Raw genomic sequence first — 15,542 nt, forward strand, 5'->3', positions numbered from 1 at the left:
AAACACAAAGACCACATTACAGCGACAGCAGTTTGACATCATTCAGTGCTAGCTGTGAGCTGAAATATTCATGCCTGAAGAGAATGATGGAACAGGTTATCCTATATCCAGGCACAGAATAAGCCACAGCTAGGCTCAAATTAAAACTATGATGGGATTTTTTTGTTGTTGGATTTCATGGCTTTGTTTTTTTCTGCTGCCCCAGCTACCTGTGTAGCCAGCAGTAATAAGCAAACAAAAAGCATCTGGAGGATCAGACAGTTGTAAGAAGGGGAGAAAATTACCCTTAATATGCTTTTACTAGCAGAAAAGCTCAAAGCATTTCCTACAGTAGGAGAGCCCATCTTCAGCAAAACATCCCTTCCTGTGCTTCTGCCAACACAGTGAGCTGCAGGAGACTGTGCTAAACTGTAACAAGCACACACAAAAAAAAACACAACAAAAGCGTTTTGTCAGCTCCCAAATGTGTGTGGATCCAAGCAACCTTATGCAGCACATGCCAGCAAAACCTCTTAGCATCCTTCTGAGCTGAGTGGCAAGTAAATTTGAAATTGGTGATGTGTCTTTTTGACATCAAAGAGAAGAATGAGTGGCGTTTGCATACCGGTAGCATTTCAAGAGGCAGGCTCAATTTTGCCAGAGATTTTTCACAACAGGATGTAATCAGGTGCATTTTCTGCATGACTAAACCCAGGGATTAAAGAACAAATATCTTAATCCCAGAACAAAACATTTAGACAGTGACTTCCTTAGCATTTGCAGGACCTTTACCCACCTAGAGTTAACTGGTAATTAGTTAATTTGAGAAGAAGATAAGCAATATAAAACAACTTTTTTTTTTTAGAAAAATACCAAGAAAATTAAATTATACAGATCTTTTCTGGTGAAGCAAATTTTGACTTGAGAGGAAAAATAACCATCATATTAGAGCAAACAATTTCTATTAATCTCTGTTGCCTGAATGTCTGACGAGAGCAGCAGTCAATCAATGACACCAAATGTTGCAGTGACATTGTACAGTATGGTTACAGATGCACTTCTTTCACCACTGAACAGGTGGAGGCTGTTATCAAAAGAAGCACATACTATTTTCATCCTATCAATCATCAAAGCAAACGCCTATAACCTGGTATTAACAGCATTACTGCTCACGTTCACCCACAGAGAATGTTAACGTTAACACTCAAGGAGTAATCGAGCTAACTCTTTGAGCAAGTCAGCCTGGAAAGGAACAAGTACAATCTACCACCTCCATTAGTTTTCCTCTTTTTGTGTGCATATATGTATATAAACACACACACACACACACAACTGCTGTTTCTCCTGGAGGGCTGGCTGTGGTAGCAACCAGACAGTTCTGTAGAAACACTTCCTGGGTGAGTTACCCCAGGCACGGTCAAAAATGCTGAAAATCTTAGTGATCTAGTCTAGACACCATAATTAGCCAGATACCTATATAAATATATATATATATTTTTTTTTTTTAAGAAGCTGTCCTTCAGTTGCACTTGCACAGATGGGAATAAAACCATGGCCAAATATTATGAGGGCAAATTAACTAGCGTTTGTGAAAGGTTCAGATACTGTAGTGGTGAAAGCCGTAAAAACAGATAGCAACTTTAATTGAGGGAGAAATCACAAAACAAATGCCAACATAATGCAAAGTAAACATTAACGACAAGTTACTGGTTTAGACATTTTGCTGCCACAATATTTTCCCTGTCTGGCCTCAAAGGAACTTTGTGATACATTTCTGGCTGAATTCCAAGGACCAGCAGTTCCCTTTGGACCTCCCCAAGCCATACAGACCTAAACTTGCCCAAAGTGCACCGTAGGTTGTGTCAAGAGTGGCTTCCAGCAGCGACCATATTAGCAAGGACCTAACTGGGTCAACTCCTACATGTTCACATGCAAAAATTGCTGTACAATAACCTAAGATCTCCAAGTCCTGATCACAGCTGGGATAACGTGCACTGCACAATAAAGGCTTGTCTGAACTGGAGAAAACTACTAAAAATTTTGTCCCATTGAGGTAGCCAGTGCAGACCCACTGGAGTTAGAAATGCAAAGAGCTAAAGTAGTCATATCACTCACCGCAACCCATGTCTCTGAGCCTGCCCTGTTTAAATATTTGCAGAGCTGGACAAAAACACCAGAGGATAAAAGCCTTCCATTCAGCATGGCCCTGGCCATGGCCATTATTAGCAAAGGTAGAACATGCAAATAAGAACTTCCTCCTGCATGTAACAAAACACTGACTGGATGATGGATGAAGGACCTTCTATAACCACAGTAAATCTGTACTTGGACACTGTTTTTCAGGCACTCACAAGGATAGCCCACAGTCTGGATAATAGGCAGCATTTAGGAATCACAAGACAAATACACAGGAGTGCATTTTTCTAGATTCTGTCTGTATCAGGTGTGGTGATCACATAAATGAAGTCTGGCTAACACCTGTGGTGAGGGTTTGAAATATATTATTTAGATGAAATCTGCAAAATGATTTTTAATGCGTGCAGCAGCACTCCCACTCCTCACAGCCACGGCAATAATCCACAGTCACCACAGCTTGACAGAAAAACTCTGGAAAAGTTGCAGAAGTGAAGATTTTATGCTTTACTTCTAATTTTTGCTATTTCTTTGAATACTATATTTTCATATGAATTTTTTAAAAATGAGTTTTGTCTAGCACTTGGTACTCTGAAGAATTTTGGAAACATAAATCTGCCTTAGAATTACTCTTTTTAATGACATTTTACAAAAGTGGTTGCCAAACCAAAACCAATAATACTGTCTCCTCTCCTCTCCCTTGTTCCTGTCAACAGGGTGTTCATATCAATACTTAACTGGGGTCATTTAAATGCTAATATTCTTAAGCGCAGGCCAAGTAAGAAGAACTCCAGAACGAAAGCGTCTAGGATGAGGGGAGAGCAGGCAGAAGCAAGTCTCCCCCTTTTCCCTCCAAAGGTGTGATCTTCAATGGTTCATTCTCCTGTCATTACCATCTCCACAGTGGAAGAACTGGATTAGCTGATTTTTATAAACTGTTCTATATTTCTGTCTTACAGACAACGGGTCACATGTTCCTGACATCATAGAAGCGCTAAGAAATGAAGATTGCACAAAGCCCCTGTTGGACACGAATTGATGTTGGCAGCAATGTCAGATTAAGTAATCTATGCTTCCAGGTGAAGATTCACAGGAACGGCTGAGCCTGACAGCCCAGTGCTGTCAAAATAAATAAATAAATAAAATTATTTTCCTCCCTTCATTGGCTGGTTTATTTTCTGCCAGATTAGCAATATGAATTTGCTCACTAAGGAGTCAGATGAACACTGGAGCTGACCAAGTGTTGAGATGACCAAAAAGAGGAGCATGGACCATGCAGCCAGTAGCAGGGAAGGGTGGAAAAGAAGTACTTTATTCTGCAAAGACCTACTAGTTTAGTACTGTGCACATCTGAAAAAACTCATTTTCCATTTATCCAGTCAGTTGTGCTTGTATAACTGCTTTCTGGGACAACATGGTGAGCTCATCAATGAAGGAGCTGAGCTGGGTTGTGGAATATTGTATTAAAAGTAGCCTTTATTGTCACTTTTAATAATCTAGACAAGTTTTCCAGTCCAGATTGCGATAAATATTATTGGCATAACTCTTCAAACAAAGAAGGACAGGAACAAGAGGCTGTGAGCGAAGGCAGCTTAAGTGTTTTGACAGCAGTACTGAAATACTCATCAGACTGAGATGGAAAAAAAACATTAGCAGGTATTTGAGCAATTGTCCCAAAAAGTGTGTTAAAGTTGGAGTAATTCCAAACCAATCTGTCTTCAGTTTTCCACTGGGCTGGTATACAGTATTATCTCTGTAAGACAAGCCAAGAGCTAGTATTTCACTGAACAATACAATTTGTCCTTAAATAATGCACAAATGCCATCTCAGAGACTTCCAGCTGTACAGCAGCCAACTCCACCACTGCACATGTTCAATAGAAGACTCCTCTCAGTTAAGAGGTAAAAAAAGAAAAAAAAATATACAAATACATGTTTGTTGAGAAGTCTGTATAACTCTGATCTAGCTACATTTATTATTTCCAGCAGGAAGACAAAATTGAACAGCCACCACAATTTGAAGCAAGTTTTTCATCTCTGATCTGCCCATAAAACGGTTGCATGTCCCTTAAAATTAAAACCAGACAATCTGTAACCATGTCTGAGCAGCATCAACCAGCACGCTCCTGTGACACTGCTGTGCTACAATAAAGCTACTCAGCACAGCCATATCTACGAAGCGGACCTCTGAAGAACTCCCTGCCCAACAGCAACAGAAACAATTCTGCTTACTGCCAAGGCAGCTAGGCTTTGCATAGTCTCAGCTTTTTGGCAAAAGCTATCTGTGATTTCAGCCAAATGACAAGTGACAGAGACAGTGATACTGCCAGTAAAAAAAAAAAAAGGAAAGAAAAAACTGAAAATTCTACTAGAGGTCTTCCTTTTTTTCTTCCCAGTCATGAGATTATTTTTACTGATAATGACAAGAATAAATTCAGATTCCTTTTAACTCTTTACAGCTTTCATTATTTATGGTCTGTGACTTGTATTTTCCTTTTCTTATAGGGACTTTACAAAAACTATCAGTTGGGTTCTTTCTTCCCTTTTAAGGAAGGCTGAGAGTCTGTCCCAGTCACACAACTCATCTGACATGTCAAGGAAAAAATACACTACATCTTTACACCAGCCTTCTGTAACATCAGAATGACTGCCTATACAGCCATATTTTTCCAAAAATATTAATTCTGGACTAGACTACGGAACAGATCTCTGAGTGAGTGAATTACATTATCTCAGATAGGGTAGCAAGGAGACATGACTATTTCTTCCAGTTTGGCCTCTAGCATTGCTTTCCTTCTGCCTTTTTTTATTTTTTTTTTTTTTTTTTTAGCATATTGCACTCTGTGGGGGGAGAGAGCAGAAGAAACCCATCCCCACACTTCCCTTTTACACTGTCCATACATCCAATCAGATTGACATTATATTCAAATTCCCTTAACTAGGCACAAACTGGGCTTCAAATGTAAAAACAGTGCTAGAAGTGCTATGGAAATCCCTTTCTGAAGAAGTTTCTTAAAAGGAAAAAAACTTTGTGTATGCACACACACACCTCTTTGGTGATAACAGAAGCACCAAGTATAAGAAATGATTCAGCATCATGGATAATTACAAAATGGAATCATCATTTACTTGCTCTTCACGACCTAACTTGTCTTGTAGCTTCTACTATTATTTATAGGTCACCTGAACCACAAAAATAAACCTTAAAAACAACTTCTTGTTGTTGTTTAATAAAAGACTCACAGCATACTCTGGAAGCAAGAATGAGCCTAAAGGAAAACCAGCAATGAGCCACCTCAAACAGCAGGACTGAGATAAGTAAGTACAGTTTCTAAGACATGTTGCATCTCTGCTAATATAAATATATCAATATTGACAAGATTCTTTCTCAGCTTCACTAGAGTCCCATGCATCTTACAATCCATTCACCAGCAACCCCTATGGCTTTGTCCCAGCACACACCATGCCTACAGTTTCTCTGCTCTAAGCAGCAGGCACTCGAAGAGATCTGGAGCAAATTATGGTAACTACATGTAATATTAAAATCAAAATAATATTGAAATAATACTATTTATTGAAATAATAATAAAAATTTAAAAGACCTCTCTTAATTTGTTATTTTTCAAGCTATACTATCATCAGAAACTGGAAAGGCTTTTTTTTTTAATGCATTTTATTTTTCTTCCAACATTCAGGGATATAGCATACAGGAAGTTAAATAAGAAACACTGCTAGCTCTTGTCAACTTTTTGTATTACTACTTCTTTCCATCACCAGCAAAATGAAGCAGAGGTAACTAGAAACCCAGGACTTTACATTCCCTTGCTCTGACCACTGTACTTTTACAAGCATCAGCTTCACTAAAATAACGAGTAAGTAGCACAATAAATAAAGCCAAGTATAAATACAGCATGGGCCTTTTCCTTGGTGAAAGCTGTAGCTGGAGTCTTGCTTTCCAGAGGCTGCCCACTAAAATTTAGTTACAGATTCAAATTGTAACTTAAGAGCTGCCCCTAACATGAGCTCCACATGCAAAGAAAACCTCAGAGCAAACTTATACTGAGCATGATGGTACTTTTAATGAGCGCTGTTTGCCCCTTTGGGGAATATAGAGAATAAAGCCTGAATTAACAAAATTCATCAATTTCTAGCACAGCTGCACCACACCATGAACAGAGGCCCCACTCAGCCTGGGCTCTACCCACCACAGGGTTGTACCTCAGCTGTATTAACCCACGGGCGGCCAGGAAAGCACCCAGGGGAGCTCCACGCAGAGCAGCACCAGACTCAGGGCGTGTGTCCCATTCCCCATGGCCCCCCATAGGCTTCACGCCAATCTCTGGGCCTGGGCTCCAATATCAGAGCATAAAGAAGGGTATTGAGGGGGGGGAATGAACAGGATGGACAGACCACATGCTCTTTCTGCATCCACTCACTCCCACTTCCCCTCTTTCTTCTGCAAGTCTCAAAATGAGCAAAAGCTGACTGTGCAAAACCAAAGTGGATATTTCTCAAACAAGTTAACGAGCTGGATTGGCTTTGTGAAGCATCCAGACACCAGACCCAATTCAAGGAAGACAGCAGAACTGGGCTGCAAAGCAGGGGTTAGCACACAAAGAATGGGAGAAGAGGGCAGGGAGCTGGACCATCTCGTAGCAGCATCAAACCATTCGGGTTCCTCAGCTGTACGGTTGGATTGTAGCCTCGTTCAAGCCAGGCTGGCCCAACAACAATAACTCAAAGGTGGGTAAGATAACTCCACATTAAAGACACATGGCCCATCAAAGAAGTTTCCAGCCTTCCCTCAAACTTCTGGCTCCTTCCTCCTCCAAAACATCCCACCCCCACGTTATATTAACATAACTGTTTGAGGAGGTCAACCTACAGACACTGAAATGATCAGAGTTAAAAATACCATCAAGTGGCAAGTACTAGGAAGGAGAAGAGAAGGGAAGAGAGCTTTTTGGTGACCTGTTCAGCAGCACAGCCCCCAAGGCCATGCAGTTGAAGGGGCAGGCCCGGTATGGGAGCTAATGGCAAGGAGACCTTCAGCCAGGTTGGCCAGTTCAACCAGCATGTTGTGGGATGTCTCATGAATGTCATTGCAGAGAGTCCAAGGAAAAGCAGGACTAGAGAACATCTGAGAACATTTTACTGACTCCGGTTGGTTTTCCTTGACAGATTAGGGAACTCAAAGTGCTGTCAGTCCTTGTTGTCCCACTCTCTCCTCCATATATTTCCTCTTCTCCCCCTCCCCCCTTCCGCCCCCCCCAACACACACTTTGTTCACTCACGGGACATTTTGAAAAGTTGTTTTTCTACAATAATCAAGTTTAAAAAAAAAATCACTATTATTGATTCTTACCCAAAAGTACTTTGTCTGTTGGCTTAGTGTGTTGAAACAAGAAGCCCAATGAGTGACAGACCCTGAAGTAGGAGGTCAGGATCAATAGCTGGAAGTCAGACCCGAAAGGGAAGCAGCAGCACCACAGCAGGTTTAGTTTGTTGAGTCTCTTTATATTAGGATTTGCTCCTTTCATTAAATCTCAAGTTCTGTCAAACATGTGTTTATCAGACAGTGATGCACAGCATAAAAGTAGAAGGGAATGCACGGTGTAGCACAGATGTCCTTGCTTTACAAAGTCCCTTCGCTAAGGAAGACTTGGAAAAAACAGAAATACAGGTTGTCTAGATTGATAAATATGAAGAAGACTGCAGTAAGTACTGAATGTTCATCAACATGTGAAGATGCTGGAAATATTTAGTATGAATCTTTGCTCAGTGTCTGAACTAGACAGTGTTTCTCCCCACAGGCAGAAACTGTGAGAAATAGATTAGACAGGTAGATCAATCAATGCCTCTTTGATGATACATTACACCACTTACAAAAGAAGAAGCTGAAATTCCTCCAAAGGAAAGCCACTTAAAAAAATAAAAAAAAAATGCAATGGGACTCTGCTCATATGTCCAGTCTACAAGCCTGCCATGTGGTCTGAAAACTTATGCCCTCAGACATGAATTATTACCAGGGTGTAAATTGCTGAGCATTTCTTTCAGCAGCAGTGCCGGCTTAAGTAATTTCCCCTCCCAGAAAACAGTTAACTATTAAACCAGACCAGTATGGTACAGCTTGGCCCAGCTCTCAGCTACAAAGCAATAGTACAGACACATCTGAAGGGTGAGGAGGACACTTGCTTTAGCCTTGATGAAGCTAAAAGCAGTGCTTTAAAAAAAAAAAAAAAAAAGTGAACATTCCTTGTCTGTTTCAATACAAAATAAAGAGCTTTAGCTTAAATACCTTTCACAGTGTAAAAGGTAAACCGTTTAACTAAATCCATGACAAAATAAACTATAGAGGCAGTGACTTTTAAATTGATTGTGATCTTCCTAGGCACATACAAGCATGACCATTCGGTAAATTTTTTAATTAGTTCAGTGGGAAGTGGTGGATATAATTGTGTTTATACTTTTACATTAACTTAAACCTATCTTTAGTTTTAATTTATTTCGGTCCTTAAAGAAAAAGTATATGAATATAAGATGATTTGACTAATATATTAAAAAAGTTTTCTATTTATTAAAGTGACATAATATATGCCACAGATCATGTCACTGCAAAAAAATAAAGACCATAAACCCAAAATACTGAAGATGAAACCATGACATACAGGAACTCCAGTATACCACTGGAGTTAGGCAATGGAGATTCAAAGTCCAACAGACCATTAGCCACATAACAGGCTTATCAGCAAGAGTATGCACATTTTCCAACCTAAGGATTACTAGATTCTAAGAAGGTTTTTTGGTTGGTTGGTTGTTTTTTGTTTGCTTGCTTTTGAAAATTCACAGTACATTTTGCATGGGACCATCACAGATGATACCATTTCAAAGGCCACTTACTGCTTTTGCTTTACTCCCTAAATTACTTACTTTCTTGAACCTGAGGGAACACAAGCACATTTGAGAGTGGATCTAAAATGATTTCAGCAACTGACTTCTGATGCCTAGTCCACAAGACTGGACATCCCCAAAGAATGTGGAGGGGTACCTTTAGCATGTTTATTTTCTCTCAGCAAAGGGTGTGGGAACTGTTGACTCCTCATATGTAGTAGAGGTTGACACTGACTGCAAAGCGCTAAAAACTCCGACTCGAATTTAAAAACCTACTTGAAACAGTAACTTAAAACATAATTTAATAGTGCAATAATCCATTTGATATATTTGTTGTTGTAGCATCCACATTAAGACAAGGAAAACTCATTCAATACCACAGTCCAAAATTTCAGCAGTGGTTAAAATCGTTAAGATGTTCTGGTAAAGAATAGAAGTATTAATAAAATGCAAGCACTAGACTTTGCCATTACATGTTCTACAATGTTTTGAAAAACACTGAATTTAAAACACAGTTTTCATGTGACATCACTTAAATATCAGCCTTTTAATAAACTATCATTGATTTATCTAAATTCTAATGGGAAAGGGAGAAACTATGACCACAGTCTTCCTCAAAATTTTGTAGCATGGAGGGTTACTTGTGACATTGCTCACTCCCCTTTCCCACCATTCCATTGTTCGGAAAAACTAAAAATACATAATATATTCTCATCGATAATGGATATACTATCCTAGCAGCAGAGAACTGTTTAGATTTGACACTTTGTTATCTTAGTATTTGTAGAAATACTTCAGGCACTCAGAAAGAGAGTCTATCCATACACCATATGGGAGAAACATCACAATTTAAGCAGAATACTTACTCTGTGCCACTTTCAACCATTTGTGTTAGGAGAGAAATGCCATCTAGGTTTATAAATTCTTGGGCAAAAGTAACATCCCGTGAGTAGTTTGCTAAGTCTTTCAGTGCTTCTAACTTTGCATCCATACTAGAAGATTGGATCCTTTCATGGAGCTGCTGTGCATTTTGAGCCTGAAAGAAAAAGCATACAAAACAAAACCAAAAGAACTTATGTTACAATGACTATAACAAATAAAATGTCAGCGCAAACAGGAACCATGGCCATATTTAATATTAATGATATTTAACATTTACATTCTCTGAAATGTTCAAGTAGCTCAAATGCACATTACTTTTACAAAATTATATTATTCATGTATTACTCCTCCATTATGTATAATTATTTGGATTGTTGCAGAATCATAAATTGAGCAATGGATAGACATCCCATTGTGGCAGTCAAAATGCAAGCATTACAAAATACAGCCTTTGGCTTGAAAAGTTAGTGTGTCATATAAATAAAAGTAAAAATGGAATAAAACAAATTACATCAGACAGTATCAGTATAGTAATGACAACATTTTTTTTTCCTGGCAACACTTCCTTGGTTTAAGCATTTCTCATGACCTTTATTAATAAAGACCATATACTGTCCTAAGCAGGTTATGTCAAAAGAGCCCAATATCAGGCCTTCTGTTCCTTCCTCCCTCTCTTCTCTTCCACTTGCTCTCAATTCAAAAACCCATATTCTCTCTAAAAAAAGCATAGGAATGATTACTTCCCACATACTATATTGCCACTCATACATCTTTGTGTTAATTCAATACCGCATCTATGAGGCTACTCTGACCATTAACACTTTAAATACAGGATGAGGAGACAGCAATATCCAAACATAACACCAATGATTAAAGAAAAAAAAAAAAGCTAAGGGGATATATAAGTAAAGCATATTAAATTATGAATTTGTCCTTCTGTTTAGCTGTACAAATACTTTACATCTCGCAGTTTCAATCTGATGCTTTCACTTACCTAAACACAATTCCCAAAAGCATTAGTTAATAGCTAGCCAGTACTTCTCTTAGAAAAAGAATCCTCCTCATTATATGCAAATACTTGCTTTTTTTTTTTTTTTTTTTCCCAAAATTCACTTCTTGCCTGCACTGAACGAAAAGTAAATAAGAAGCTATGTGCCATTGTGCCATTAGGATTAGGAAACCAGATTAGTGGTAAATTCTGTTCAGTGTTACTTTCTCTGTGGTTTTGTTTATTCCTTCTCAGCAAGAGAAGAAAAATAAGAAGAAAAAAAAAGGCTGCACTGACAGACAATTAATTTTCTGTTCAAGTAATGAATATACTCTTCACAGAGATGATCATCTCTGCACATGAAGGTCCTCAGATAGTAGACATTTTTAGTGGAAGTGAACATTTAAACTGAGAACAAAGGAAAAAGTAAAACTACTGTGTTATAGATAAAGTTTCCTCTCAACATAATCTTAACTGCTTCACAAACATTAATAAATTAAATGTCCCAGTATCCCAGTATCCTCTGAGAAAAAAAAAATGTTACTTCCCTCTTTTTTTTTTTTTTAACAAAGAAAAAAAGGAATGTATGGTCTACACTCAGGTTTTCCCAGAACCTTTCTATTCAAGAGAAGCATGTACAGGGAGGAAATACTTTCTAGTTAATATAACTGTGGTTAACATCTTCAACTAAGACAGTATTGAAGATAAATAGAATATACTTTATTTCGGGGCGTTTCTATGCCTTAAGCATTAGGTGGTATAGCCATAGCAGTTACATTATCTATAAAAGGCACAATCCTGTCATCCAAAACACCCCTTTGCCACCATAAATTACCTACTCTCAATTGGCTTGAGCTGTAGTAGAGAAACAATGACTTATATCTTCTCTCTGTAATGGACAATGGCTGTCTAAATGGTAATAATATACATATATATATTCTCTCAAACATAAGCAGCTGGTAGACTAAAATGTGCCAAATGTGCCAAAGCCTATGGAAGATATAAAAATAGATCCCATTAACTTCCAACATCCAGGATGGCCACGAAATAATTCCTCCAAACCATGTCCTTCTTCGGAGTACGCAAAAGAAATTTTGATAAAATGCTATTGTACAATTAGCTACAAAAATTCCAAGCAATCACTACTACCGCATGAACTGAAAGTTCAACAGCCACCTCCTACCTCATCAAAAAAGCCCTACATTAAGCTTGATCTTCTCAGGACTCCCTGGTATAACAAGTGGGGAAGATCCAGAGAAGCAACGTATCCTTAAAATATTACTCTTTCTCAGAATGCATGCAATGTCTGAATTCCCACCTACCTCAGAAAAGAAGCACTTTGGAAAGTCTTCAGTATCAACCTAGGAGCTACATTCCCCTGACTTTGGAAATAATTGCTTAAATAATTTTGCTCATTAAGGTCTGTGCATGTCCTCGGTCATCTGCCATGATTCTGGGAGGTTAGTACCCCTGCTCCCCTCACTGTCTGAAGGCTACAACCCTACCATCTCTCCATGGGAAGCAGGTCTTCTTCTGAAGGCTTCTGGACCCCGTGAAAATGAAGCAAACAGCAAGGATGAACAAAACACTTGGTTCACTGTGACTGAGCAGCACTCCTGAGTTGCTCAAACAGTAAATCGGAGGAATTAAAACAGGCAATAGAGCTGTGGCCAAACAGGTGGGGACAGTAATCTCACATGTAACACAGCAGCAAGCAAAAGAGGATATGTGAGCAGAGCCAGAACATCCTCCTCCAAACCCTTTCACATCACATCTGCAACTGCTGTATGTCCAACACCTCATCTGCATATGCATTAACAATAGCTTATTAATTGTCAAGTTCACCCTTCCTCTTGAGAAGGGATTCCTACCCCCACCATAAACACCTGGAACTGGGAACTGCTGCTACCCATTAGACTTCCATTACATATGAATCAATACCCAGCTGGGAAAGAGCTAACCTTATCTCTCTCCAAAACAGAGAAGACCAGCACAGGGATGTGCAATTAACAGCTCACCTATGCTGCGGGACAGCAGCAGGACCAGTCTTTCAACAGAGATATGTTAGTCCTAGTTCCTGTGAAGCCAGTGAGAGCTTTGCAATCCACCACACTAAAAACAAAATAAAATCGTAAATCTGAGACAGTTTGGTCTCTTCTACAGAGCACAAAAATCTATAATGCAATGTCTCTTTGTTACAAAAATTGTTCAGCCCTGTTTTAAGCACATAAAAGAGAATTTACTAACATCCCATGCTTTATTGAACTATGTCATTGCTAAATGCCCCATCAGAAAAGTTTCTACACAGCTGTACTTGAGCTACATCAAACAAGTTTTGCAAGCTACTGCATCCAGCAAACCTCAAGCCTTCTCATATTGGAAAAAGGAAATGACAGAGCAGATCTTGATTAATGGCCTACACAAATATTTGTCTCAATAAAAACATTGGTACACGTCTCACTGGAAACATGTCCAAAAGTAACATTGGCCTTTGTCATTGCAAGTGCCTGACGGGTGAAAACATCGCTTCATTGAATACCATGCAGTTCTCTCAAGCCTCCTAGTCCTTGTTGCCATAGCACTCATACATGCTTATGGAATGTACAGATCACTTATGACTGCATTAAAAAATGAAACCCAGATGAAATATACTCGGAGTACTTACCAGGGAGCTATTTTAATGATTTACATTATTAGCTATTATTAGCATTATTAGCTATTTTAATGATTTACATTAATCATTTACATTAATGATTTAATGATGTCCATCAGTGGATGGACAGAGAGCATAGCTCATTAAAGCAACCATAGCGTTAGCTGCCATGTCTCTGCTCCTGCTGAAATATCATTCAGGTGAGAACAATAAATAAATATATAAAATCTGCCCAACTGAGAAGTGTTATGAAGGAATTAACAGAAACACAGTTGTTGAAGTAAATGTAAGACAGCATTGACTGCTCTCCTGTTTAGAAAGGCAGGAAGACAGGAGACTTGTAAAATGTGTGCTGTTGAAGACCAAGCATTTCAAAAGGCTGTCAAGAGGCATAAGCTACATGTCTAGTTTGAAATGACTTGCTCTAAGGACAGCCAGAAAGGTTGCCCTTAGAGAACAGCTGTGCTTAAAATAAGCAGCTTGATGGGATGACAGATTAAAAAGAAAACTAATGACCTAAATCCAAGATGTGGCTTGCTTAGAGCCTCAGATAGCCATGTGGAGGTTAGGAATCCCAAGAACATCCTAACAAAGGGTTCTACTGATCAAATTATCACTTGTTTGGCACTGAAGATTTTGTGCATCAAACTTTGAAAGCAAGTTATTACACAGATGCCCACGAGGCTTCTGTACAGAACACAAAATACATCAAGCCAGGGTAGAAGGGAAGACACACATTCCAAATGCAACCACAATGAAACATTGATGTGCTATGGAAGAAATCTGGACTGTATGGATTTTCTTATCTGTGGCTGTTTTTAGATTATGTTATCAGTCTTCCTCTTTATTCTTTACAAAAAGCAAAAAATAATTTAAAAAAAAGAGTATTTTCATCTTCCCTGTAGATAGTAGTCACATTATTCATCTTTCTGCTAGATAAAAAGGACATCAGTAACTAGCAAATACATTTTTTTACTAACCAAATATGCACTTCTGTGATTTAAGTGACTTATCAATACTTATATCGATAAGTGTTGAAACTCCATGGTGGTTTAAACTGCTACCTCCTCCTGGCGTGTTACTGCCACTTCACCGACAACTGCATATACGACAGAAAGCAGTGGAGGAGCGAACACGTTACACAACCATCATTATATGCAAACCAGATTCAACAAACCCAGCAAGACTGGCTAGCATCTGATGCCAGGTAGGCAATGAGATTCCACTTTAATTAGTGAAAGCATTAATTTTTTAACATTTTTATATTAATACTCAGCAAGCACAATTTCTACAGTCCAAAGCACTGTACAAATGTAATTCACAGAGCAGTCCTGTGCAACCACTACACATAGTTAAGGAGGCAGAAACAGAGGAACAGGGAAATGGTCACATCTAGAGCTGTGTACTAAATCCATGATAAAATCATTACAGATACATAGCTGTACATATTATGCAAATATGCCTAAAAGACGTTTATGCAATCAGTAGCCACTTAGGAGTGTTTGAGAAGCAGTGCTTTCTTCCTACCCCTGCTTTTGAAATAACCATTTTTTCTTACTACTTAAAATATGACTTTGAAACTTGAACACATGACACAAAACCTTTATCTATTAAAAGACAGAATACAACTCCACTTCCCAAAACTTCCTCTTGTATTTAAGTGCAGACAAATATAAAAGTAGCTCAACGACTTCCACAATCAGTGCTCTTGGTATAGGGTTTAATAATAACTAATTCACCACTACATAACAAATGTAATCACAGTCATAGACTTGATCTGCAAATATGCATGTATTTACCCAACTTAAAGGTTATTAAGTCAGTTGAACACAGATTAAGGCAACTGTAGATGAATTCTAGATCAGATTCCCCAAACTTTTACTCATTAAAGATAGAGGACTTGGATGCATAAGGAAAAATGAGTTGAAAAACCCACTCTTCCCTTATATGTGTCTTAGATCGGTAGATCACAGATGAGAAAAAAAAAAAACATGTTATTCACATCTGTAAAAGCATT

General features: G+C 38.5%; 1 protein-coding gene across 5 annotated transcripts in view; it reads right to left on the reverse strand.

Moving 5' to 3' along the window:
• ELMO1 (engulfment and cell motility 1) overlaps window positions 1-15,542 on the reverse strand; it is a 305,675-nt gene that overhangs the window by 211,454 nt on the left and 78,679 nt on the right. For all 5 annotated transcript variants that reach the window (XM_048075572.2, XM_048075567.2, XM_048075571.2 and 2 more), the window contains one exon: window positions 9,869-10,038. In XM_048075572.2, the coding sequence (XP_047931529.1) occupies window positions 9,869-10,038 (170 nt within the window). The remainder of the gene's footprint in view (window positions 1-9,868; window positions 10,039-15,542) is intronic.

This window comes from Anser cygnoides, chromosome 2, assembly GCF_040182565.1.
Source record: "Anser cygnoides isolate HZ-2024a breed goose chromosome 2, Taihu_goose_T2T_genome, whole genome shotgun sequence".
In the NCBI taxonomy this organism is placed as follows: Eukaryota; Metazoa; Chordata; class Aves; order Anseriformes; family Anatidae; genus Anser; species Anser cygnoides.